The sequence below is a fragment of the Hyperoodon ampullatus genome (assembly GCF_949752795.1).
Source record: "Hyperoodon ampullatus genome assembly, chromosome: 2".
Lineage (NCBI taxonomy): Eukaryota > Metazoa > Chordata > Mammalia > Artiodactyla > Ziphiidae > Hyperoodon > Hyperoodon ampullatus.
Genome location: NC_136915.1, coordinates 79,996,031 through 80,022,488, shown reverse-complemented (window position 1 = coordinate 80,022,488; position 26,458 = coordinate 79,996,031). Strand labels below are relative to the sequence as shown.

At 40.5% G+C, this 26,458-nt stretch overlaps 1 protein-coding gene across 1 annotated transcript; it reads right to left on the bottom strand.

Moving 5' to 3' along the window:
- Positions 1-7,121: 7,121 nt before the first annotated feature.
- LRRC8B (leucine rich repeat containing 8 VRAC subunit B) lies at positions 7,122-25,296 on the bottom strand (the record flags this gene model as incomplete). Its single annotated transcript, XM_079719533.1, has 2 exons — positions 7,122-7,394; positions 23,158-25,296. The coding sequence occupies 2 exons, from the start codon at positions 25,294-25,296 to the stop codon at positions 7,122-7,124; spliced, it is 2,412 nt and encodes an 803-aa protein (XP_079575659.1).
- Positions 25,297-26,458: the final 1,162 nt, after the last annotated feature.

Genomic DNA, 26,458 nt, shown 5'->3' with positions numbered 1-26,458 from the left:
GGTAACTGAGAAACCATCCTTTCCCTACTATAATCCCATTTGCCTCAGGTTCCTAAGGTTGCAAGCACACCTCGCCAGCTGACAATCACATTCCCCTGGACATTGTGATTTGAAAGACATTTATTTTTTATTTTTTTAAATATTTTTTTTGATGTGGACCACTTTTTTAAAGTCTTTATTGCATTTGTTACAGTATTGTTTCTGTTTTATGTTTTGGTTTTTTGGCCGCGAGGCGTGTGGGATCTTAGCTCCCCGACCAGGGATCGAACCCGTACCCCATGCATTGGAAGCACCCCCTGCACTGGAAGGCGAAGTCTTAACCACTGGATTGCCAGGGCAGTCCCCTTGAAAGACATCTATTTTGATGAGTACAAACTAAAACATCTCCCTTGATATGATGGGTATTTAATACTCTCAAAGTTGGGATTTAGTAAAGGGTGATTTGTGTAAGCTTGGAATATGTGGTTAGGACAATGCTAAACAGCCCAGTCAGAGAGAGAGAGACTGGAGGGTGTAGGGCCTGAGATCTAGGAAGGGCCAAAAGAGTAGGATGCTCTGAGGGGGAAAAAGAGAGGGGAGACCCAGCAGCTGAGAGGCCTGCTCATGAGGCCTGGGAAAAGAGACTGTCCACTGGGAGTGTTTGATAGAAATGCTATGAGGACCCCTACCTCCACCTGTCTCTCTGCTCAATCATCTTTAAGCTCTACCTTACTCTTGTGAGAGCTTTGCTTTTGGAGAAGGAAACAGACAGCTGACATAAAGGTTCATGATTTTTACTAATAGAAAACCAGTTTCCCCCATCTCTACGAAGTACATATTGAATGAATATTCAAAGCATATTTAAAGGGGTGACAAATTGTTACCTGCCCAGGGCACCTGCATGTCTGGTCTGGTCCTGGTGCCGGGCACTGCATGGGGTTTTCTAAGTGCATCTCATTTGAGATGGAGTCACTGAGATTCAGTGAGGGCCACTGAATTCTCAAGATCTTACCTTGGGGGGGGGGGGTGCTGCATTTTATAAAGGCAGGGCAAGGAGAAACTGAATAAAAGGGGAGGAAATAGGAACCAGACAAACTTCTATTTGATTTCTTCTCATCTCAGCGGCAGAGGGAGGCAGAGAGTAAAAAACGATGTGCCTGAGCCCTAAATGAATAAACAACAGGCCTGTGTAAAAAGGCACACAAAATTTAAGGTACTTGTTGTAAGAAATAATTTGAAAAGCTTCTCAGCAGCACACAGGCAGTTCTATAGAATCATTGGTATTTAGGAGGCAAGACTTAGAACTCTTGTCTAAAGCATGATGAGACAACACAGGGTGAAGAGACTTGTATTTTCCAAGTCGAAAAATGACTGCATTTTTCGCATGTTGAAAAATTTTTTTTCTGATCCTTCGTTGGCATATTAGATACATATTCCTCTGTAAATATGGGGCTGAGTTCAAGGTCTGGCTTTGTGCTTTTGGATAAACTGCTTTCCTCTGGACCTCAGAGATGAGAGGGACACAGAAAACAAGCTAGGAACCTGGATTTCAGAGAATCCACTCATGTCAGAAACTCAAACATGAGCTGCAACTCCAGAGCATCAAACGGTGGCCTCAACAGCACCGACACAGCCTCTGTCTGCATAGCCAGGCCCCCTTCACAGCATGTTTGAAAAGTGATTTTGGAAAGTGGAGGTGAGTGCTGAACGTGGAGCCACCCTTGTCCCCATGCTCATGGGGGCAGGTGACTGCCCCGTGGCCTGTGAGCACAGGACCCAGCGCCCAAAGCACCTTGCAGTGACGCCTTAGGTCAGGCACTGGCTTTGTTCCCCCAACATATTCCCATTCCTGAGGCATTTAGGGTGAGGGAAAGCCTTGCCTGAGGTATGCATTTTCTGGGAAAAGTAGGACCATCTGGTTTCCTTCATCATCTGGTTCAGTCTATAACGAGTTCTGTCCTCCAGCAGAGAAAAGTTCTTACTATCTGCTTTCTAATGTGTTCCTGAAACTGTGTATGTGGTTGAGAGAGAGAGTCTTCTATCCAAAAGTTCAAACTATTATGTGCCTAGTTTACTCGATAATTCGAGTGTTTTCTCCCTTTACTAAACCTTCACAACATTTCTTGTCTTGTAGTTTTTTACTTTTTATTTACCTGGTCCACTATTCAATGCTAGTGCGAAACTCACAGTAGATGGAGAAACAGGAGCCGAGAGGGAGAGAGATGGGCTGGTTTGTGAACATCCATCCCCAAAGATGAACACTATTCGACAGATGGACTTACTAGGAGTGACAGATTCCACATCCTCAACACTCCCCCACAATGTATTCTAGGATCAAGTCAACAGTTTTCAGGGACTTGATAATTTGTGGCCATTGTAGCATACTTTGAAAACTCATACTACTGTTATGAGATTCATATGTAAATCTAAAATACATCATTTGGTGAACAATATAACAGTACAACTGCACAGGAAACCCTGGGAAGAGGAGGGAATCACTTCTGGAACTTGGGCACTGATACGTGTATACAGGTAAAATTAGTCCAGTCAACTTCTTCCAACACTGAATCTGTTTTTATTTGCCATTTATTATAAAAATTGAATCTTTATTTTACACAAAAGTTATTTTAAAAACAGTAAAGTTTACCAAAACCTACTGAAGCTCAGGCAGAGGGATTTACCACCAAAATGCAGATTTACATGGTAAACCTGAGGGCCAAAATCATTCAACTCAAAACAATCTCACATTTTCTAGGAATCCATTATCAGAAGTGAAAACCAATTACGTACATGTTTCAGAATATGTGACAAAGACAAAAAAACAAATGCTAGCCTTCACTGTGAAGCTAACCAAAGAAAATGTCTCTACTCAGGATTGGCCCATTATTTTGCTGAGAGTGAAACATTTGAAGAGTTTTTAAAATATTTAAGCATAAATATTTAGGTTTATATACAACACATATATACACAAACACATCCATTCTAATTCTATGCCCCTTTGTATTTTTTAAATTGCACCATCTCTGTTAGAGATAATATATAACATGCAGGAGGCATTCCTAATTGTTTTTCTCAGCAGTAGTGTACTATACAAGTCAAATGCAAAATTTAAATATGAATTAATTTCAACCAGAAGCCAGCTCAACTCAGTACTTTGGCTCATATGTTCCATGTTAATGCTTTAGGGTTGATGAAATTGTTCATATAAAAAAAAAAAAGGTTGAAGAGAATGTAGTCAATTACCAAAGGTACTTAGTAGATAGTTCCCAGTGGATGTAGAAGTGATGGACCAGAAACAGGAAGAAACCAATTAAATAGGACTGCAGTTTTTTCACCGCTTCAGCTTTCATATCCAGCTGAAGATAAGAAATAATTATATCCAGGGCATTTTGCAACAGTTACTAGTTTAGGCCATTTCATGTATATAATGTCTTCATAATTCAAACCAGGATGCAAAATAACTCCTCCCCTCTCCCACCAGCCTTCGTCTTGTTTCCAGAAAGAAATAAACACAGATTCTGATGCAATATACAGTTCCTGAAAACAAAGTGGATTTACAGTTATATTCTCATGCTGTTGGTACAGATGAGGGATCACTGGATCAGCTCTAAAGACTGCAGGGATGGGTCAAGTAGAACTATTCAATTAGGCATAATTATAGGCTCTGGTTTCCCCCCAAATAAATACATGCTCAAGTATTATCGCAAGTTCTCTAGTACAAATATATTTCGTTACTATATAAATTTAAGGAGATGGGTGAGTGGAGAGGGAAAACAAAATACCTTATGTGGATGGGACAATGCTAAGAGAAAGTGACGATGTAAAGAACATTTGATTGAAAATACAAGGAAATAAAGCTATAAATCCACAGAATAATTGTTTGATTATTTTAATGGTTTCTGAACCCATCAATATTATGCAATACTTTAATTCAACATACAAAATTTGAATCATGAGACACCTGCAGAACAGAAACAAATATTTTCACTATCAAACAATAATGTTATGCAGATAACTCACTGCAGCTCACCACACCACACACATTGGAGCTTTGCCACAACAATGAGACCCTGAGGATCTCTATTTACCCTGTTTAACACAAACATTTGCTAAGTGACAGTGAAACATGGTGATATCAGAGGAAAAATGAAGACTGAGGATGAAGAATGAAAACACCGAATCTATGTGCCACACAGATATACCCTGATGTATGTCAGTGAAGGAACACTACACCTTACAAGGAATGCTCAAAACCACTTAGGTCGCTGACCAAGTCTGAGCATTTAGTTTTCTTTTAACATTACAACTAAGAGAATAGAATACTCCATGATTACAAGTAAGGAATAAAAAAGAATTAATATACTAGCATTAACCTACAACCTCTTACAACTTTGGAAAAATATTAAACATATCCAAAACTAATAAATTACATTCTGTATACATGGGGCGTGTGTGTGTCTGTGTGTGTGTGCAAGCTCATCACTGTGTATCTGTGTGTATGTAAATAAAATGAACCAATGCTAGCATAAGCCTTCAACTTTGTTCTGAATAACATCCATATTTATTTTTTGGAAAATGCACTACACATTCTTGGAAATCAAGTATCAACTAAAGTCTTAAAATTATAATTGAATAAACTTCATTTTCTTCATTTAAAATCCTCTTCCAAATTGAAGATCTGCTCCAACATTGCAGTAAAGGTGGCATCAAACACCACAGTTTTGTGTGTTAAGTGGTGGTCTCAGAGTTCATGGCATCAGTGTTACATCATTTCAAAAGTTACCTAAACAATGGAGTGTAGGATTGAAATAAAAAAGTAAACCTAAAAACTAGGGCATCAAGAACAACAGAGTTTGCATTAGTAACCAAACCCTAGTGTTTGGAAAGAAGCTTACAAAACTCATTATTGATCCTGATAGTAACTTGCTTCCAGAAATTTAGAAGGGTGATAAGGAAGGTTTGGCTAGTGACTTCTGCAGGTGAACAGAACTGGTGACTAGCTGGGAGGAGTTGTAGTTTGTCAGGGGAATAGTAGCAAATCTGAAATTTGTTTTAAAAACTCTTCCTTATAGAAGGGGGTAAGATTTTTCATACACATTATGGCTAATTATATGGCCCAAAACATTTAAACATATTTCCATGTATCATATTCATGTTCCAAACATAAGATAATCCTATCCAACACTGGAATCGGTACACATGACAATTCTATTGTGCAACAGAGATGTGAAACATTAAAATGACAAAGAACTCAATATTAAAAAGATTGAAAATAACATAAAGCCCTAAATATAGTCAGAATCTGTTTTCTGAAATCCTACAAGAAAGTTTCATCAGTTATGCCTGGCTCCCTGAGAACTTGAGTGTTCTGACTAAAGGCAAGTTTTGGTAAGAATTGCATTTTTACACTGTTCTTTCTCATTCAGAATAAACAATAATGTTTTAGGCAGCTTTTGGTGTTTTATATTTTTTATAGCTATTACTCAAATTTCATTTGATGTGAACAATTCTTTTCTCTGAATGTTAGTCCAGGGGTGTGTGGCAGGTGAGGGAAGCTACATTTTGCCATAACTTAGACTCACTTTCATCTTTCTGGAAGGGACAAAGCAAGAAAAAAAAATACCATACAACACAATTCCATGTTTACAGTACTCTTTACCCATAGTGTTTTCCAGTTTTGTCTAGGTGCAGTTAATAGATTACTTCATAGTTACATCCAAAATAAGATGGCATCACAATGCCTAGACCCTTTAGAGAAAAACACATTGAAAATGTACATTTCCCCAAAATGAGTCAGTCGATTTTGTTCATTTTACAATATGCATGATAATAAAAAGCCAAACACAAAGCTCTTTATAAAAAAGAGCAAAATGTATTCCAGAAAAGTTAGACAAAGGCATGAGATGAATTTCAGTTAACCAGATCTATTTCTTTGTGAGCTTTGAGAACTCATTTTAAGCACTGAATTTTAAGCAGAGTGTTTTACATTATAATCCTATCTAGAGATCATGCAGATGGAGAAGAAAGTATTTTGCTTAACTCTTACTTAATTTCTACAGAATGCTTTAGAATCAGTTTTAAAGATCCAAATCTGCACCTCTCCCCTCCATCACAGTTTTTGAAGTAATTAAGAATTGTACCCGTACAATAGCACAGCACTAGGGAAGAGAGAGGTAGATGATGTGGCCATCCTCTTACAAGGAAACCCCCCAAATATTTTAGGGCATGAAACACAAGGCTTTTGTTATCCAAAAGTAATTAGTTGCAGAGTACAAAAACATTTTGGAACAGAATGTGCACAAATATGAGAATCATAAGCAGCTAAAACCAAGTATATTAATAGTAAATTCTTAAAGAAAAGGATGTGTTCTCTGTACCTTACAAAAATTATTCTCACAGATTTTGAATCCAAGATAATACAGTAAAAATATTTGTATGTTTTACATTTAATATAAAAATCATTAGCAAATAAAAAAGGCTTTGATGATATATAAGAAAAAATTTGAGTATACATTAATTTTTAGGATGCCCCGAGGGTGACATGTCCTAAGTACCCCGATCCTGTTCTATGCAAAGGCCAAAGGCAGGCACTTTCTCAGGGTTCATCATTGTTGTTAAGAGAAAATCAGATGGAGGAGGACTCAAAACAAGATGGGACAGGAAGTAAAAATTAAGCCAGAAGGAATTCTGCCTAGCGCAATGTACCCTGCCTAAAAATATTAAGACCATAAATCAAAGACAGTGCTCAGTGTACATCAAGGGAATTTATGTTGATGAGTTTATGGTCTAGGTGATAAATATCAAAACAGGCAGTCAGTTAAAACAAGTATGCAAATAAGTAATACCTAATCTTCAAAAGATACAAACTGCAATGTAGAGATTCAATAATTTCATGTCCCCATTCCACCCTCCAAGTGTACTTCTTATATTTCCATAAGTTAAAGATCAATTATTCACAAAACTTTAGTTCAGTGTTAATACTTTTTACCTGTTTAATTTAGGGATAGACACTGAGTTGCTTTAATAAGACATTTGGTTATAGTTAGTCATAATTATCCATTGTTCATCTTTATAACTTAGGAAAATTGAGTTCTCAGATAAAGCCCTGGAGTGCACTTTTAAAAATTATTTTCCTCTTTAGGTCAACATTTATCTAAGCATGTCTGCAAACGTTCTGTTACAGGGGGAGGAAGAGTATTGAGCAAATTCTCCTCGACAATCAGACAGCTCCGTTTGAGGGACTGACATCCTTCCAGTTCAGGAGGAAGTGTTTCCAGGTAATTACCAATGAGCTCCAGATGAGTAAGGTTTGACAGCTCACCCACGTGAGGGGACAAGCTCATCAGGCTATTTTTCCCCAAAAGTAAACACTGCAGCTTTTTGCACTGAAACAGCCCATCTGGTAGCATCTCAATCTGGAAAGGGAAAAAAAGAAGCCAGTAAAACTGTTTTTTGATGGCCTACCATAATACATCTATTTAGCTATACCCCTACCTTTTCCCAAAAACATTTCTAACATTTTACAGAGGTACATATAACAATGATGATACACTTGAAGTAGATGGGAAAGATAAAGGAAAAATACGGTCATCCTGACATGGAGTCAGGATTGAGGCTACCATGAACTTCTATAAACCCCTGCTGTATATGGGTGGGCAACAGATTTGGCTCTGAACATTCTAACAAGCAACTCTCAATTCTCAAAGGAAACCTAATCGGTTACATACTCTTTGTCCCTGAGATAAAAAAAAAACCAGTGGGCTTCCCTGGTGGTGCAGTGGTTGAGAATCTGCCTGCTAATGCAGGGGACACGGGTTTGAGCCCTGGTCTGGGAAGATCCCACATGCCATGGAGCAACTAGCCCTGTGAGCCACAACTACTGAGCCTGCGCGTCTGGAGCCTGTGCTCCGCAACAAGAGAGGCCGTGACAGTGAGAGGCCTGCGCACCGCGATGAAGAGTGGCCCCCACTTGCAACAACTAGAGAAAGCCCTCGCACAGAAACGAAGACCCAACACAGCAAAAATAAATTAATAAATTAATAAACTCCTACCCCCAACATCTAAAAAAAAAAAACAAAAAACAAACCAGTGACTGAGGTGAAGCCTAATTATTCTTGAGTCCTAGTCAGAAATCAGGGATCTCAAGAGTCCTCATAACGAGTTTACTGTGTGGGATAATGAGCTATACCCTCAAAAACATCCCGAGAACAGACACAAGGCTATTTTTTAGGGTTTCACAGTAGAGACTGAAAACTTTATTCTGTTAAAAAAAAAGTTGACAGGAGTAGAGACAAGAAGATATGACAATCCATACAACCTATACAGGATATGACAATCTATAGATATAGATATACAATCTATATACAATAGATATATACACAATCTATAGATATACAATCCATGCAAGATAGGACAATCTATACATGCACATTTCATTCCCCTCTACATACTCACTCACGACTATTTATTATTCTTCCTGCTCTCTGAGAGTTTCGATTAAGTCTTACGATGCAGAGAAATCATTTAAAATACAATAAATAGCCTGCAACTGGGTCAACTGCTACAATTGCTCAACTGAACTGCTCCCCTATTTGGTGGGAAGGTTGCATTTGAGTTTCTAAGGGAGCCACAGTGTGTATATGAAATAGGGTTTATTGGGGAAAGACACCCAGAGAAGGGCTGAGCACACTCAACGTCCTCAGCTCTCATCCTGCCACTGAGGGGCAAGTGCGCTCCAGGAAGAGCTGGATTGCATGCACCCCACCCTGTAACGTTCCCCATATTTATACAGGCCTGGACCAGGCATCTTTGCAACTATGAAACAATGTAGGCTCCTTTGTTCCGGAAGTGGCTTTGTTAGAAACAGGGATGAAAGGGGCGCTCCAGATTTCAATCTGCTCCTCTGATGGGCTAGTGTAGCCCCACTGAGCCAGTTCTCTGCTGGAACTTCCGGGGCCTTCCAGAACTGTCTCTTCAAAAGGGTAAACATTCCCTATACAGCATAAAAAATTGGTCAAATTGCATTCAAAAATGCTCATTATGTTGGAAATTGCCTTCTCCTCCATCACCCACATATACTCTCAGTACTGGCTATCCTTGAAAATAAATCCAATGATCACTGTTGCTAAGTCAGCCATGCATTATAGCTCACCATTCTACACCAAAATACTAGGTATAAGCAAAGGAAAATATCTACCCTTTTATTTCATTCCTTCTTAAGAATGCAGATGCAAAACCACAGATATGTCAATTTCAGTATAGAGATATGACAGAGAGATGAAAGAAGAAATGTAACCTCCTTCTGATTAGAGATTATCTGCAGCTCAAAAGTAGTGTCAGTGACGTACAAGTAGAGGGAATGATCAGTCCTGTGCAGTGTGCTCAGGGTTGAGAGTGCCTGCTGGTGCAAAAGGAGTGACTTAGGCAAAGAGGCTGGGAAGAGGGAAGACTTGGCTCACCTGTATTCAGTGAATGCCTGCTGGGAGCCTCGTTTTGTGCCAGGTTCCCAGCTAGGTGTTGGGGATAAAGTACTGAGCAAGACAGATGGGTCTTTAAGATCCATGCAGGGTCTCTCAACCTTGGCATTGTTGACATTTGGGGTGGGATAATTCTTTTTGTGGGGCTGTCCCGTGCATTGTGGAATGCTTAGCAGCATCCCTGGCCTCTACCTACTAGATGCCAGTGCCACTCCCCTCTCTAGTTGTGACGACTAAAAATGTCTCTAGACTAATGTCTTCCGCAGGGTAAAATTGCCCCCATTTGAGAAGCACTGGTCTAAAGGGGGAGTGAAATGTGAAACAATTATAGAAATCATTAGTCTACAACGGCTGCTAGGAAGAAGAGTGCCTTAACCAGGGCTGCATCAAGGAATCCCAATCTCCCTTCCTCATTCAGCTTCCAGGCCCCAGCAGGTGCCTTGCTTGATTGCACTGATTTCCTATTGAGTGAAGACCCTAAAGCCATTGTCCTCATTCTCCTTCTGTCTGGCTGTCAACACTACCATGTCTCACCCATCTTCTTTCATCTCTCTGAATTTGTGATTTTAGCTTCTTCTCAGCCCCCAGAGTACAGGCAAGGGATTTCGCCAGGCAATGAGAGCGAGCCTCTGGGGTTGGTCCCTCAGTTGTGTCGTAAAAGTGAGTTAAGGACTGTGGTTAGCGGCACACTTCCTGAGCGGTAAGTATCCGTCTCAGGGGCTTTCTCCCAGCATCATCACGCAGCTCAAGCACAGGGCCTTAACTCACGTAATGGAATTCAATTTTGCTAAAGGAGGCTGGGGAGCTGTGTTAGAGACTCAAGACTTTCTTTCAAGTCAGCAGTTTTATCTTGAAAAATCGACTTACAAATTTTGCCTGAGCCAATAAATTAAAAAAAAATATTTAGATAGCACTTATTTATACTGAATTCATTTAGCATGCTCTTTCTTAAACCATATAATACATGAGCCAGAAAGGAAAAAATTTCCCCAGTGGACCACTGATTTATTCTCAAAAATCAAAAGAAATGTTTACAGACGATCAGATGATAAACTATATAAACAGAATGGTTTTACAGAATAAACTGTATTACATATATTTAATAAACTATGAAATAAACTGAAAAAAAAACTCACTATGGTTACATTATCACTCTATATCCTAGAATTTTCTGGCAACCAAATACTTTCAACAAAATGTATTGAAGCCCCCAGAACATCCAAGGAAGGATGGTTCTCGTCCTATATTCATGGCTGACATTGATAATTAAATATTCCACTGTTTCTCAGAGGCTGGGACCTCATTTCAGAATTCTTTTCAGTGTCAGATTTCCTATTTTTCTGGCCATTGACACATGCTATCTCAGAACATGTCAACCTGAATCTATAAAATCCAATCATTTCAGGAAGCAAAGCTGAATATTTCCATATCTAAGTGGTAATATCAAAACCAACAAGGAGCATTGCCACATAAATGATCTGCAGAAGGAATTTCTACATTATTCACCTTCTGGCTAAAGTCTTTGAGTTGCATTAAATGCAGAAATGGAGAAACTGGAAGACCTAGGTGTAAATTGGAGTGGTTTTTAAGATTTGAGGGAGGTTATTAAATCTTCCCTCTTTCCTGTGCTTCTCCATCACATTCAACACCATCATAATCCAATTACACTTTGGCACTGGATAGAGGTGGATGCTGCCTCTTCCTCTCCCATCATCTACACAGACCACTGCTTCCCGTGGAACATCATGTGGACTGATGCATCTGAGCTGTAGGAGAAAGAGCACTAGAGCAGGAGCTGGAACATGGGTTCCATCCCAGATCCATCACTGGGAAGCTTTGGACCTCAGGCAAATTGCTCTGAGCCTCAGTTTCAGTATCAGTAAAGTGAAGGCAGTGGACTAGAACAGAGCTTGGCAAAGTTTTTCTCTAAAGGAGCGGAACAGTAAATATTTTAGGTTTTGCAGGGCAAGTGGCAAAACTGAAAATATTATGTAGGTACTTACAATAACAAGAGAGAAAAAATTTCATACATTTAAGTGATGTAATTAAAAATACAATAACACAATTGAGTACAATTTCTTTGTAATACAGGCCCACTAAGGAGAACAATGCAACTTATTCATGGACACTGAAATTTGAATTTCATATAATTTTCATATGTGATGAAATATTATTATTATTCTTTTGATTTTTTTCCCCAACCGCTTAAAAATTTAAAAACCATTCTTAGGTCAGGCTGTGGGAGGATCTGGCTCCCAGGCTGTAGTTTGCTGACCTCAGGACCAATGACCCATAGTGTTCCTTTCAGATACAAGAGTCTCTTAACCTATATTCTTACTTCTAAATCATAATGATTAAACCTTTCCACAGGGTTTTGTTTCTTGATTGTCCTCTCCCAACCCTTGTGTCTGCTACAACCAGAGCCTCCTTTGAAGGTACTGATTCAGGCTAACTAGCACTTTTAGGCTCAAGCCTCACCTCAGCTACTATCCAATGACTCAAACTTGAACTAGACTGGTAGAATTCAAGGCACTCTCCACTCTGACCCACCGTCTAAAGGCTCTCATCTCTTATTACATCTGCCGATGCCTGTTGCAGTCCTCTGGGCATGACCTCTATCTTTTCACATTTCCCCAGTCAATGTTCTCAGGAACACTCTTCTCAAGAATTACCATGGAAAAGAACGCCTTGCTCAACTATGTGTGGCAAACGTTGCACACCATATCTCCCTCTTGGAGAAGCAAAATGCATGTTCATATGTTAAAGTCTCTGAGGAATCCAGCAGCAAAAATATGCTAAAAAATGTTTAATTTTTTTTGTGATAAAACTTAGTACTATTCAGTGGAGTAAACTCTGGAGTGCCCTCTCAGTGAATGTCTGTCATTTGGGGGGCTGCCTCACATCTTCTATGTCCTGAGAATTCCCTACCTTATCTTGGTGGGACTCTTGGTGGGAAGCAGAGCCCACTTCCAACTAGAGGAACCGAAAACACAAGATCCTTGTGTTCCCAGATAACTTACAGCTCGAGTGTGAGCATTCTTAAGCTCTATCAGGTGCTCACATGTGGGCCTTGTGTCACAAAGCAGCAGAAACCATGAAGAACCGATTTTGTGGGAGGGCAAGGGCCACAGTAGCAGCAGCATCATTTTCAGGGTAGCATTGGTGTCCAGTGCTGGTACGGTCAGTGTGGAGGTATCTTCTTTATTTTACTTTTGTACTATGATTTTGGCTGCATTTCTTCTGCTATCTAACTTTGTGCTTGATTGTTTTCCAAGCTTCATTCTTCAGCCTTTTCAGGGATGAGATACATGACAGCCATTCAATAAATGTCTTTTCTGCTTAACCCCAGAGCTAGTATTTGTTACCTCCATCTATAAACCTGACACACTGCCCAAGTCTTTAAAAAAGAAGTCTTATATATACACTACCAAATGTAAAATAGATAGCTAGTTGGAAGCAGCTGCATAGCACAGAGAGATCAGCTCCATGCTTTGTGTCCACCTAGAGGGGTGGGATAGGGAGGGTGGGAGGGAGACACAAGAGGGAGGCGATATGGGGATATATGTATATGTAGAGCTGATTCACTTTGTTATAAAGCAGAAGCTAACACACCATTGTAAAGCAGTTATACTCCAATAAAGCTGTTTAAAAAAAAAAAAGAAGTCTTTAAAAACTGTTTTTTCAGGAATCTTTACCAACCTCCATTCTAAATGGAGGAATCAACTCACATTTCTGAGTATATGCACATCTAAGTATTTATGCAGCAGGTTTGATATTTCATTTTCTAATTTTTATAAATATTTTGGTCTACTCATGAGAACCTTAGGTTTCAAGAAGGAACCTTGAAATTAGTTAAATCTCTATATGAAACATTAATACTTAATTCCCTTTAACAATATTCCTACCAAGTGGTTGACAATTTATATGTGGACAGTTTTATTAATAAGAAAATCAGGGGGCTTCCCTGGTGGCGCAGTGGTTGGGAGTCCACCTGCCGATGCAGGGGACATGGGTTCGTGCCCCGGTCCGGGAGGATCCCACATGCCGCGGAGTGGCTGGGCCCGGGAGCCATGGTCGCTGAGCCTGCGCGTCTGGAGCCTGTGCTCCACAACGGGAGAGGCCACAACAGCACAACAGTGAGAGGCCCGCGTACTGCAAAAAAAAAAAAAAAAAAATCCCTTCTCCCTTCTCAAATGTTCATTCAGTCTTTGGACAGCTTTCTGGGGAAAGATGAGATATCTTCTCCTGCTTGTCCGAGCTCTAACACTTACAGCTATTCCCAATAAGCTTTCTTTCCTATGTAAGGTCTTCCAAATATTCGAAGACCAATATTGTGGACTATTCTCTCTCCCTTCCCTCCCCAGTACTTCTTATAATTAGGATACACTATACCATCAGAGAGGAACTTTTCATCTGTCTGGTCACTGTCTTCTGAGCTCCAGTTTCTCCACATCCTTAGCAGGTAAGTCTCTTCATAGTTCTGATGAAGTGTTCCTCACCCATTCAAAGGCATCACAGTCATCATTATGGCCCGGAGGATGCTCCACAACTGCTGGCTATCACACTTCTGAGACAACACAGCCAAAGACACCATTGTACTTTGGCCATAAACTATCTTCAGCATAAGACTTTTCATATGCTACCAAGTACCCTTCAAGACAAAATATGTCTGATACTAACACCTAATCTCCCTTTTAGCCACAAACAAGAAGTCAGTAAACTTGGTGTCAAAGGTACCAATGATCTTAAATTTAACATTGAACTACAGAATTCTGTTAACCTGCTTATACATTTAGATAATTCACGGCCCGCTGACAATTTAATCAGCCACGACTTTCAAAAATGCATGGAGTGGTCAGGAGGAGCTTCAAGATGGCGGAAGAGTAAGATGTGGAGATCACCTTCCTCACCCCCCCCCCACATACATCAGAAATACATCTACACGTGGAACAACTCCTACAGAACACCTACTGAACGCTGGCAGAAGACCTCAAACTTCCCAAAAGGCAAGAAACCCCCCACATACATGGTTAGGGCAAAAGACAAAAGAATAAACAGAGACAAAAGAATAGGGACGGGACCTGCACCAGTGCGAGGGAGCTGTGGAGGAGGAAAGGTTCCCACACACTAGGAAGCCCCTTCGCGGGTGGAGACTGCGGGTGGCGGAGGGGGGGAGCTTCGGAGCCACGGAGGAGAGCACAGCAACAGGGGTGCGGAGGGCAAAGCGGAGAGATTCCCGCACAGAGGATCGGTGCCGACCAGAACTCACCAGCCCGAGAGGCTTGTCTGCTCACCCGCCGCGGCGGGCGGGGCTGGGAGCTGAGGCTCTGGTTTCAGTCAGAGCGCAGGGAGAGGACTGGCGGCGTGAACACAGTCTGAAGGAGGCTAGTGTGCCACGGCTAGCTGGGAGGGAGTCCGGGAAAAAGTATGGAGCTGCCGAAGAGGCAAGTGACTTTTTCTTCCCTCTTTGTTTCCTGGTGCGCGAGGAGAGGGGATTAAGAGCGCTGCTTAAAGGAGCTCCAGAGACGGGCACGAGCCACGGCTATCAGCGCGGACCCCAGAGACGGGCATGAGACGCTAAGGCTGCTGCCGCCACCACCAAGAAGCCTGTGTGCGAGCACAGGTCACTATCCACACCCCCCTTCCGGGGAGCCTGTGCAGCCCGCCACTGCCAGGGTCCCGGGATGCAGGGACAACGTCCCCGGGAGAACGCACGGCGCGCCTCAGGCTGGTGCAACGTCACGTGGGCCTCTGCCGCCGCAGGCTCACCCCTCACTCCGTGCCCCTCCCTCCCCCCAGCCTGAGTGAGCCAGAGTCTCCGAAGCAGCTGCTCCTTTAACCCCATCCTGTCTAAGCGAAGAACAGACGCCCTCAGGTGACCTACACGCAGAAGCGGGGCCAAATCCAAAGCTGAACCCTAGAAGCTGTGCGAACAAAGAAGAGAAAGGGAAATCTCTCTCGGCAGACTCAGAAGCAGCGGATTAAATCTCCACAATCAACTTATTGTACCCTGCATCTGTGGAATACCTGATTAGACAACGAATCATCCCAAATTGAGGAGGTGGACTTTGGGAGCAATGCACATATATATTTGTGTCCCTTTTTCTCTTTTTGTGAGTGTGTATGTATATGCTTCTGTGTGTGATTTTGTCTGTATAGCTTTGCTTTTACCATTTGCCCTAGGGTTCTGTCTGTCCGTTTGTTTTTTAGTATAGTTTTTTTCTGTGTGTGGTACGCGGGCCTCTCACTGTTGTGGCCTCTCCCGTTGCGGAGCACAGGCTCCGGACGCGCAGGCTCAGCGGCCATGGCTCACGGGCCCAGCCGCTCCACGGCATGTGGGATCTTCCCGGACTGGGGCACGAACCCACGTCCCCTGCATCGGCAGGCGGACTCTCAACCACTGCGCCACCAGGGAAGCCCTTTAGTGTAGTTTTTAGCGCTTGTTATCCTTGGTGGATTTGTTTTTTGGTTTGGTTGCTCTCTTCTTTCTTTCTTTTTTTTTATTAATAATTATTTTTTATTTTAATAACTTTATTTTATCTTCTTTCTTTCTTTCCTTCTTTTTTTTCTCCCTGTTTCTTGAGCCGTGTGGATGACAGGCTCTTGGTGGTCCAGCCAGGCGTCAGGGCTGTATCTCTGAGGTGGGAGAGCCAAGTTCAGGACATTGGTCCATGAGAGACCTCCCAGCTCCACGTAATATCAAACGGGGACAATCTCCCAGAGATCTACATCTCAACGCAAAGACCCAGCTCCACTCAATGACCAGAAAGTTCCAGTGCTGGAAACCTTATGCCAAACGACTAGCAAGACAGGAACACAACCCCACCCACTAGCAGAGAGGCTGCCTAAAATCATAATAAGGTCACAGACACCCCAAAACACACCACTGGACACGGATCTGCCCACCAGAAAGACAAGATCCAGCCTCATCCACTAGAACACAGGAACTAGTCCCCTCCAACAGGAAGCCTACACAAGCCACTGAACCACCTTAGTCACTGGGGGCAGACACCAAAAACAACGGGAACTACGAACCTGCAGCCTGCGAAAAGGAGACCCCAAACACAGTAAGTTAAGCAAAATGAGAACACAGAGAAACACACAGCAGACAAAGGAGCAAAAAAACCCACCAGACATAACAAATGAAGAGGAAACAGACAGTCTACCTGAAAAAGAATTCAGAATGATAGTAAAGATGATCCAAAATCTTGGAAATAGAATGGAGAAAATGCAAGAGATGTTTAACAAGGACCCAGAAGAACTAAAGAGCCAAAAAACAATGATGAACAACACACTAAATAAAATTAAAAATTCTCTAGAAGGGATCCATAGCAGAATAACTGAGGCAGAAAAACAGGTAGGTGACCTGGAAGATAAAATAGTGGAAATAACTACTGCAGAGCAGAATAAAGAAGAATGAAAAGAATTGAGGAAAGTCTCAGGGACCTCTGGGACAACATTAAAGGCACCAACATACGAATTATAGGGGTCCCAGAAGAAGAAGAGAAAAAGAAAGGGACTGAGAAAATATTTGAAGAGAATATAGTTGAAAACTTCCCTAATATGCGAAAGGAAATAGGTCATCAAGTCCAGGAAGCACAAAGAGTCCGATACAGGATAAATCCAATGACAAACATGCCAAGACACATATTAATAAAACTATCAAAAATTAAATACAAAGAAAAAATATTATAAGGAGCAAGGGAAAAACAACAAATAACATACAAGGGAATCCCCATAAGGTTAACAGCTCATCTTTCAGCAGAAAATCTACCAGCCAGAAGGGAGTGGCAGGATATATTTAAAGTGATGAAGGGGAAAAACCTACAACCAAGATTACTCTACCCAGCAAGGATCTCATTCAGATTTGACGGAGAAATTAAAACCTTTACAGACAAGCAAAAGCTAAGAGAATTCAGCACTGCCAAACCAGCTTTACAACAAATGCTAAAGGAACTTCTCTAGGCAGGAAACACAAGATAAGTAAAAGACCTACAATAACAAACCCAAAACAATTAAGAAATAGTAATAAGAACATATATATCGATAAATACCTTAAATGTAAATGGATTAAATGCTCCAACCAAAAGACACAGACTGGCTGAATAGATACAAAAACAAGACCTGGACACATGCTGTCTACAAGAGACCCACTTAAGACCTAGGGACACATACAGACTGAAAGTGAGGGTCTGGAAAAAGATATTCCATGCAAATGGAAATCAAAAGAAAGCTGGAGTAGCAATTCTCATATCAAACAAAATAGACTTTAAAACAAAGACTATTACAAGAGACAAAAAAGGACACTACATAATGATCAAGGGATCGATCCAAGAAGATATAACAATTGTAAATATTTATGCACCTAACATAGAAGCACCTCAATACATAAGGCAAATACTAACAGTCATAAAAGGGGAGATCGACAGTAACACAATAATAGTAGGGGATTTTAACACCCCACTTTCACCAATGGACAGATCATCCAAAATGAAAATAAATAAGGAAACACAAGCTTTAAATGATACATTAAACAAGATGGACTTAATTGATATTTATAGGACATTCCATCCAAAAGCAACAGAATACACTTTTTTCTCAAGTGCTCAAGGAATATTCTCCAGGATAGATCATATCCTGGGTCACAAATCAAGCCTTGGTAAATTTAAGAAAATTGAAATCATATCAAGTATCTTTTCTGACCACAATGCTATGAGACTAGATATGAATTAGAATAAAAAATACAAACACATGGAGGATAAACAATACACTACTTAATAATCAAGAAATCACTGAAGAATTCAAAGAGAAAATAAAAAAATACCTAGAAACAAATGACAGTGAAAACATGACGTCCCAAAACCTATGGGATGCAGCAAAAGCAGTGCTGAGAGGGAAGTTTATAGCAATACAATCCTACCTTAAGAAAAAAAAAATCTCAAACAACGTAACCTTACACCGAAAGCAATCAGAGAAAGAAGAACAAAAAAACACCAAAGTTAGCAGAAGGAAAGAAATCATAAAGATCAGATCAGAAATAAATGAAAAAGAAATGAAGGAAGCAATAGCAAAGATCAATAAAAATAAAAGCTGGTTCTTTGAGAAGATAAACAAAATTGATAAACCATTAGCCAGACTCATCAAGAAAAAAAGGGAGGAGACTCAAATTAATAGAATTAGAAGTGAAAAAGGAGAAGTAACAACTGACACTGCAGAAATACAAAGGATCATGAGAGATTACTACAAGCAACTATATGCCAATAAAATGGACAACCTGGAAGAAATGGACAAATCCTTAGAAATGTACAACCTTCTGAGACTGAACCAGGAAGAAGTAGAAAATATGAACAGACCAATCACAAGCACTGAAATTGAAACTGTGATTAAAAAGCTTCCAACAAACAAAAGCCCAGGACCAGATGGATTCAGAGGCAAATTCTATGAAACATTTAGAGAAGAGCTAACACCTATCCTTCCCAAACTCTTCCAAAATATGGCAGAGGGAGGAACACTCCCAAACTCATTCTACGAGGCCACCATCACCCTGATACCAAAACCAGACAAAGATGTCACAAAGAAAGAAAACTACAGGCCAATATCACTGATGAACATAGATGCAAAAATCCTCAACAAAATACTAGCAAAAAGAATCCAACCACACATTAAAAGGATCATACACCATGATCAAGTGGGGTTTATCCCAGAAATGCAAGGATTTTTCAATATATGCAAATCAATCAATGTGATACAACATATTAACAAAGTGAAGGAGAAAAACCGTATGATCATCTCAATAGATGCAGAGAAAGCTTTCGACAAAATTCATCACCCGTTTGTGATATAAAGCCTCCAGAAAGTAAGCACAGAGGGAACTTACCTCAACATAATAAAGGCCATATATGACAAACCCACAGCCAACATCATCCTCAATGGTGAAAAACTGAAACCATTTCCATTAAGATCAGGAACAAGACAAGGTTGCCCACTCTCACCACTATTATTCAACATAGTTTTGGAAGTTTTAGCCATGGCAATCAGAGAAGAAAAAGAAATAAAAGGAATCCAAATCGGAAAAGAAGAAGTAAAGCTGTCACTGTTTGCAGATGACAGGATACTATACATAGAGAATCCTAAAGATGCTACCAGAAAAGTACTAGAGCTAATCAATGAATCTGGTAAAGTAGCAGGATACAAAATTAATGCACAGAATTCTCTTGCATTCCTATACATTAATGATGAAGAATCTGAAAGAGAAATTAAGGAAACACTCCCATTTACCACTGCAACAAAAAGAATAAAATACCTAGGAATAAACCTACCTAAGGAGACAAACTACCTGTATACAGAAAACTATAAGACACTGATGAAAGAAATTAAAGACGACACAAACAGATGGAGAGCTATACCATGTTCTTGGATTGGAAGAATCAACAGTGTGAAAATGACTCCACTACCCAAAGCAATCTACAGATTCCATGCAATCCCTATCAAACTACCAATGGCATTTTTCACAGAACTAGAACAAAAAATTTCAAAATTCGTATAGAAACACAAAAGACTCCGAATAGCCAAAGCAATCTTGAGAAAGAAAAATGGAGCTGGAGGAATCAGGCTCCTGGACTTCAGACTATACTACAAAACTACAGTAATCAAGACAGTATGGTAGTGGCACAAAAACAGAAATATAGATCAATGGAACAGGACAGAAAGCCCAGAGATTAACCCACGCACATATGGTCACCTTATTTTTGATAAAGGAGACAAGAATATACAGTGGAGAAAAGACAGCCTCTTCAATAAGTGGTGCTGGGAAAACTGGACAGCTACATGTATAAGAATGAAATTAGAACATTCCCTAACACCATACACAAAAATAAACTCAAAATGGATTAAAGACCTAAATGTAAGGCCAGACACTATCAAACTTTTGGAGGAAAACATAGGCAGAACACTCTATGACATAAATCACAGCAATATCCTTTTTGACCCACCTCCTAGAGAAATGGAAATAAAAACAAAAATAAACAAATGGGACCTAATGAAACTTAAAAGTTTGCACAGCAAAGGAAACCATAACCAAGACGAAAAGACAACCCTCGGAATGGGAGAAAATATTTGCAAATGAAGCAACTGACAAAGGATTAGCCTCCAAAATTTACAAGCAGCTCATGCAACTCAATATCAAAAAAACAAACAACCCAATCCAAAATGGGCAGGAGACCTTAATCGACAGTTCTCCGAAGATGATATACAGATTGCCAAGAAACACATGAAAGGATGCTCAACATCACTAATCATTAGAGAAATGCAAATCAAACCTACGAGGTATCACCTCACACCAGTCAGAATGGCTATCATCAAAAAATCTACAAACAATAAATGCTGGAGAGGGTGTGGAGAAAAGGGAACCCTCTTGCACTGTTGGTGGGAATGTAAATTGATAGAGCCACTATGGAGAACAGTATGGAGGCTCCTTAAAAAATTAAAAATAGAACTACCATACGACCCAGCAATCCCACTACTGGGCATATACCCTGAGAAAACCATAATTCAAAAAGAGTCATGTACCACAATGTTCATTGCAGCTCTATTTACAATAGCCAGGACATGGAAGCAACCTAACTGTCCATCGACAGATGAATGGATAAAGAAGATGTGGCACATATATACAATAGAATATCACTCAGCCATAAAAAGAAATGAAATTGACTTATTTGTAGTGAGGTGGGTAGACCCAGAGTCTGTCATACAGAGTGAAGTAAGTCAGAAAGAGAAAAACAAATACCGTATGCTAACACATATATATGGAATCTAAAAAAAAAAGAGGTTCTGACGAACCTAGGGGCAGGACAGGAATAAAGACGCAGATGTAGAGAATGGACTTGAGGACACAGGGAGGGGGAAGGGTAAGCTGGGACGAAGTGAGAGAGTGGCATGGACATATATACACTACAAAATGTAAAATAGATAGATAGTGGGAAGCAGCCACATAGCACAGGGAGATCAGCTGGGTGCTCTGTAACCAACTAGAGGGGTGGGATAGGGAGGGTGGGAGGGAGGGAGATGCAAGAGGGAGGAGATATGGGGATATATGTATATGTATAACTGATTCACTTTGTTATAAAAAATAAATGGGTTGTTCCCTCATGCAGTAAGCCTAAGCAGCAGAACTGAAGGGTATTGGGGTAGTATTCTTCCTACATATATTCAGAGATTCCTTAATAAAAGTGTGTTAATCTGTTCACACTGGAAGAAAAAAGAAATTTATGGAGTGATTTAACTGTACAACAACTTGGTGAAACCAATGCCTTTCAGAAGAATTGTTTATAGTTTTTATTATAGGTTTAACAACAGAAAAAGTGTAACCAAAATACTAATATTAATCAACTGCATAATTAAATGACACATGATGAATCTCTAGACCTGTAGTTTTCAAAGTATGGTCACCAGACCAGCAGCACCAACTTCACCTGAGATTTTTAGAACTGCAAACTGCAGACCTACTTACTGAATCAGAACCATGGAGTGGGGCTCAGCAATCTGTGTTTTAACAGGCCCTTCAGGTAATTCTGGTGTTAACTGCTAATCTAGATCAACCTTAAAGGAGTTTTAAAACCTCATAATCCTTTAAGACATGAAGATGTTTTGTTTATTGTATAATGGGTTCTATCGTTTTACATACGAGTAAAGTCATAGAATTCTAAAAGTCAGTATGAATTTTGCCTCATTCCCCAAGTCTCTGGTATTTTTCCAACAATCCATGGTTTCTGAAAATACTGTCTGGTGATTAATATGTTTACTAGCCAACACCATGCTTGTAGCTATATTTAGCATGAAATATGAATTACAAAAAGTCCAGGAGATAGTACCTTTTAGGGTAGAGCGGAAGAAAATAGTTCTCATTTTTAACTAGAGGAGGATCACTTTCATCTTCTGGCAGACCTGATTTCTGACAGGTTTTTTTTCTTCTTCCCATATGGATATTACCGTCATCCTCTTGCCCTTTCAGCCAGCATGATTTTTTGTCTTTTTCCTCCTCCTTCACATTTTAACCTAGGAAACTACTCATTTATTTTGTTTTTTCTTGTTTCAGCAAAGTTAAGTTTTCCTTAACTTGGCTTTACTGTTGCAAATTATGGTTCATTTTTAAAGCACAGATGCTGGAAAAAGCTTCTAAGGAGCCCTAGTGTTGCATTATAGAACCAGGCCTTTCATTTTGAATTGTCTTTCTAGACATGCATGGAGATTTCAAGTCTTTCTTACCGTATCACAAAAAAGACTTATGAATAATTCATGATCACAGTATTTTTAACAAAAAGTTCTCCTATGACAGATTTGGAAAGCTGAAAAGTTTTATGAAACTTTCTAAATACTTAAGACTTTTCCAAAATGAAAGCAAGCCCTGCCATAACTAATTAATTAGTTTAAAACACTTCAGTTGTAATGTTTATGTAAAAGCCATGAACTGTGCCAAATGCTTATATATTTTTTCATAAAATCTCCATGACAACTTGTAAATTAGATGAAAAACTGATGCTCAGTGTTTTGATAATTTGTCCATGGTCACATGTCTAGAAGTGGTAGTCAGGCCGAGCTCAGGATGCTTAGTATGACTTAAAGTCCATTATCTTTAACTACATCACACTGCAACAGCAGATGCTCAAATGACTGGCCAAATAAAGGGCAGAATGGATTTACTTACATTGTTGTTGGTCACAGCAAAGTACTGCAAATTACTCAGATACTGGATTTCTTCTGGAATGAAGGTCAGGTGGTTATAGCTTAGATCCAAATAATGTAGTTTGGTGCATAGGAAAAGCTGCAGGGGCAGATTCTCAATGTTATTATGGTCCAAAGAGAGCTGCTCTAGATTAGATAATGCCCCAATCTGGGCCGGAATATAAGCTATGTTATTGTGCCACAACTTTAAGCAGGAAAGATTCTGGAGATGCTGAAAGCTAATGATCTCTTCCACAGTTTTAAGGTTATTTTCTTTGAGGTTTAACTCATGCAAATTGTTCAGACTGAAAATGGAGTGTGGAATGCGTTCCAGGTCGCAGCTGATCAGCTCCAGGCTTTTTAGATTGACCATCTTTTTCAAGTTGTTCAATACAACCAGCTTGCTCCCCTCATTATCGAGGGACAACTTCTGCAGCGAAGGCAGGAGGTCTGTAATGACTTGTGGGATCCGGGAGATGCTGCTCTTCAAGTAGAGGGTCCTCAGGTTTTTCAAGTCCTGAAAGCCCTCCAACTGCATGGTACTCACCTGCTCAGGTAGAACACAGCCTGACAGGTAAAGTTCCTTGAGATTCTTCAGATGAAATACCCAGCGTGGAACTTTCCCCATTTCAGTAAATTTCAGGCGGAGGATTTTTAAATTCTCCTCTAGAAAGGCCAGGGCAGGATGGTCGACCACCAGAGACGAATGGTACACGTGGAGCTCCTTGAGGTTGACCAGCTGCGAGACTGCAGAAGGCAGCTTGACCTCAGGGATCAGCTCCAGGCTTAGCACTTCAATTTCTGTCAGCTCAAAGACATTGTCTGGAAGACCGTTTAGCATGAAAAGATGCAGTTCTATCTTGTCCTGGGAATTTTTCACAAGCTTACTTTTCAGTTTCTCGACCGTCCATTCGTTGTTGAGGTTGATCTGTTTCAGTTTGTTCTCACTGACCTCCGACAGGAATATGGAGAAGCGTTTGGAGTAAAGAGGATCATACTGATCAGCCAGATGGAGAATGAAGGCGAAGTCATTCTTGACATCCGGGATGTCACTGTAGTTGCTTTTTTCTCTCAGCGCCTCAAAAGAATATTGCTTCAGAGAACTCCGCAGCATCCACCACAAGCTGTAGGAGGAGGTAAGACCATAAAGTATAACCAAGATGACATAAAATGAAGCCAGGACCTTAAATATTTCTGCCAAGGAGTAGACACACTGGTAGCGCTTATATCCAGTAAAAGCCTGCACATCCACTGAACAGTCAATTTCAAGAGTAATGTAGGTTAAAAAATACGGAACATAAGTTATGATGAGGACAAACAAAATGACTTTGACTATTATCTGCTTCAGATACACTCTATAAATGATATCCTTCTGTTCCACGTGCATGCGGAACCTTTTTACTTTTTCAAAGATGGCTTTGGCCTGTTCGCCCTCCTTCTTGTCCAGGACGCTAGAAGTTGGGCTTTCTATGCCAGCTGACTCTAAGCCAGGCTGCGGGTAGGGCAATGACTGCTTGTTGGAATCAACATCAGCTGAGCACCCTGAGGAAGAAAGCAAAACCTTGGACTTGGAGAGTGTCAGGGGCCTCACTGACTGCTCAGCCACCGTCTCTGACAGGGCACGGGTGGTCCATGGAGAATCGAAGCACTTGTGAAGGATGGCCACAAAATGCTCGAGCCTGGAACTGGTACTGGGGTAGTGCAGCCAAAAGTTGCTGCAGGCTGCAAAGATGAGCGTGTGCAAGAGCACCAGGTAGGGAAAGAACTTTGCGAACCAGTGGAGCTGCTTCTCATAACACACGGCGTCGATGTAGGAGTACTGCTGTCGGTGGAGGTCGTTCTGGATTCTGAGGGGGAGCGGAAGCGGCGTCCCGGGATCGGAGGAGGTGTTCACGCTGGCTTTCAGGATGTCCCAAGGCACGGCGCAGTGATTGTCGAATTCCACCTTACATGGAAGACAGCACAGAACCCTGCTCTGTGTGAGCTGTAGGGCTCCAGCCAGCACGGCCACCAGCAGCATGATCAGGGTGATGTAATACCAAAAGACGTCCCACCACGGTTTTAGGATGTGATAAGACGACTGGGCGTCTGCTAAACATTTTAGCTCTGTTAGTGTAATCATGACTTTCCCTTGTAGGAGGGCAGAAACTGGAGGAGGAAAATAAAAGAAAAACCACTGAAGCAAGTACCCCAAATAAGCTTAAACTCTAAGGCTTGTACATAACCAAGTAGGATTTAGCTCAGGGGCAAAACCTGGGAAGCAGGACTGATGATCAAAAGGTACCAAAGTTTCCTGGTTTCATTCGAAAACTTAGGCTGTGCCAACTGAGCACTGTAAAGTCCCTTAGATGAGAGACCATTTGGTGACAGCCAGATTGGATCTGTAAAGGTATTTATTTGGTGCAGGATGTGAAGCAACTATCTAGTTTCCTCCTGCATCTTCACTTCATGCTAAGCTACTAAAACCAGAAGCCAAATTTTCTTCAATCAACTTTAGGAAAACTTGTTCTTATGCTACTAATTTCTAACAGCCACCTTTTGTACCTTCCAAATGGTCTGAATAAGCTCTCTTTCACATTCCACTCCCAAGTCTGGAGCATCGGTTACAGCCTAAGAGTTGTGTTTCAACCATGATAAGGAATTTCCTTTGAGGAAGCACTGCTTTATAAAATTATCCCTTAGGATTAGAGGGATGTACCAATTCTACGTTCAGAACAAACTGTGATTTAATACATTATCTCCTTTCCCCCCAAGCTCTTGCTTTGTAACTTACGTTCGCATCCAACTTAGCATATTTAAAAGCTGGCACAAAATGGTAATGGCTTAAAAAATGGATGGGGAAGGAAGCCCCAGTTACAACACTGTGGAAGGGACTCTCTCTCATGTTTAATGTTTTGATGGCAAAGTACTAATAGTATAAATGATTAAGGGCACATACTATTATTATTTTTGCCTTCAGAAAAACAAGGTGGATTTTGCATTTTCATATTTAAAGTATTCACACAATGCTCTTTACAGAAATGATTTATGTAGTATTCAGCCTTACCTAAATCGTTAAAAAAATTGTTAACTAGTAAAATCCAGACCACCTATAAGATGGCACAGAGTAAGACAGATAAAAGGAAATATTTGGATTTATAACAATTCTGGTTAAAAAGAATCACAGTAGCATGGTCATCTTTGCTGGTGGTTCAGCTGCAACCTTCATCCATGGACTTCTCTTGCACTTTTTTGAGTCTTAAGTCTTATCTTTCCTGGGTCTGAGTTTCTCTTTCTAGATACCC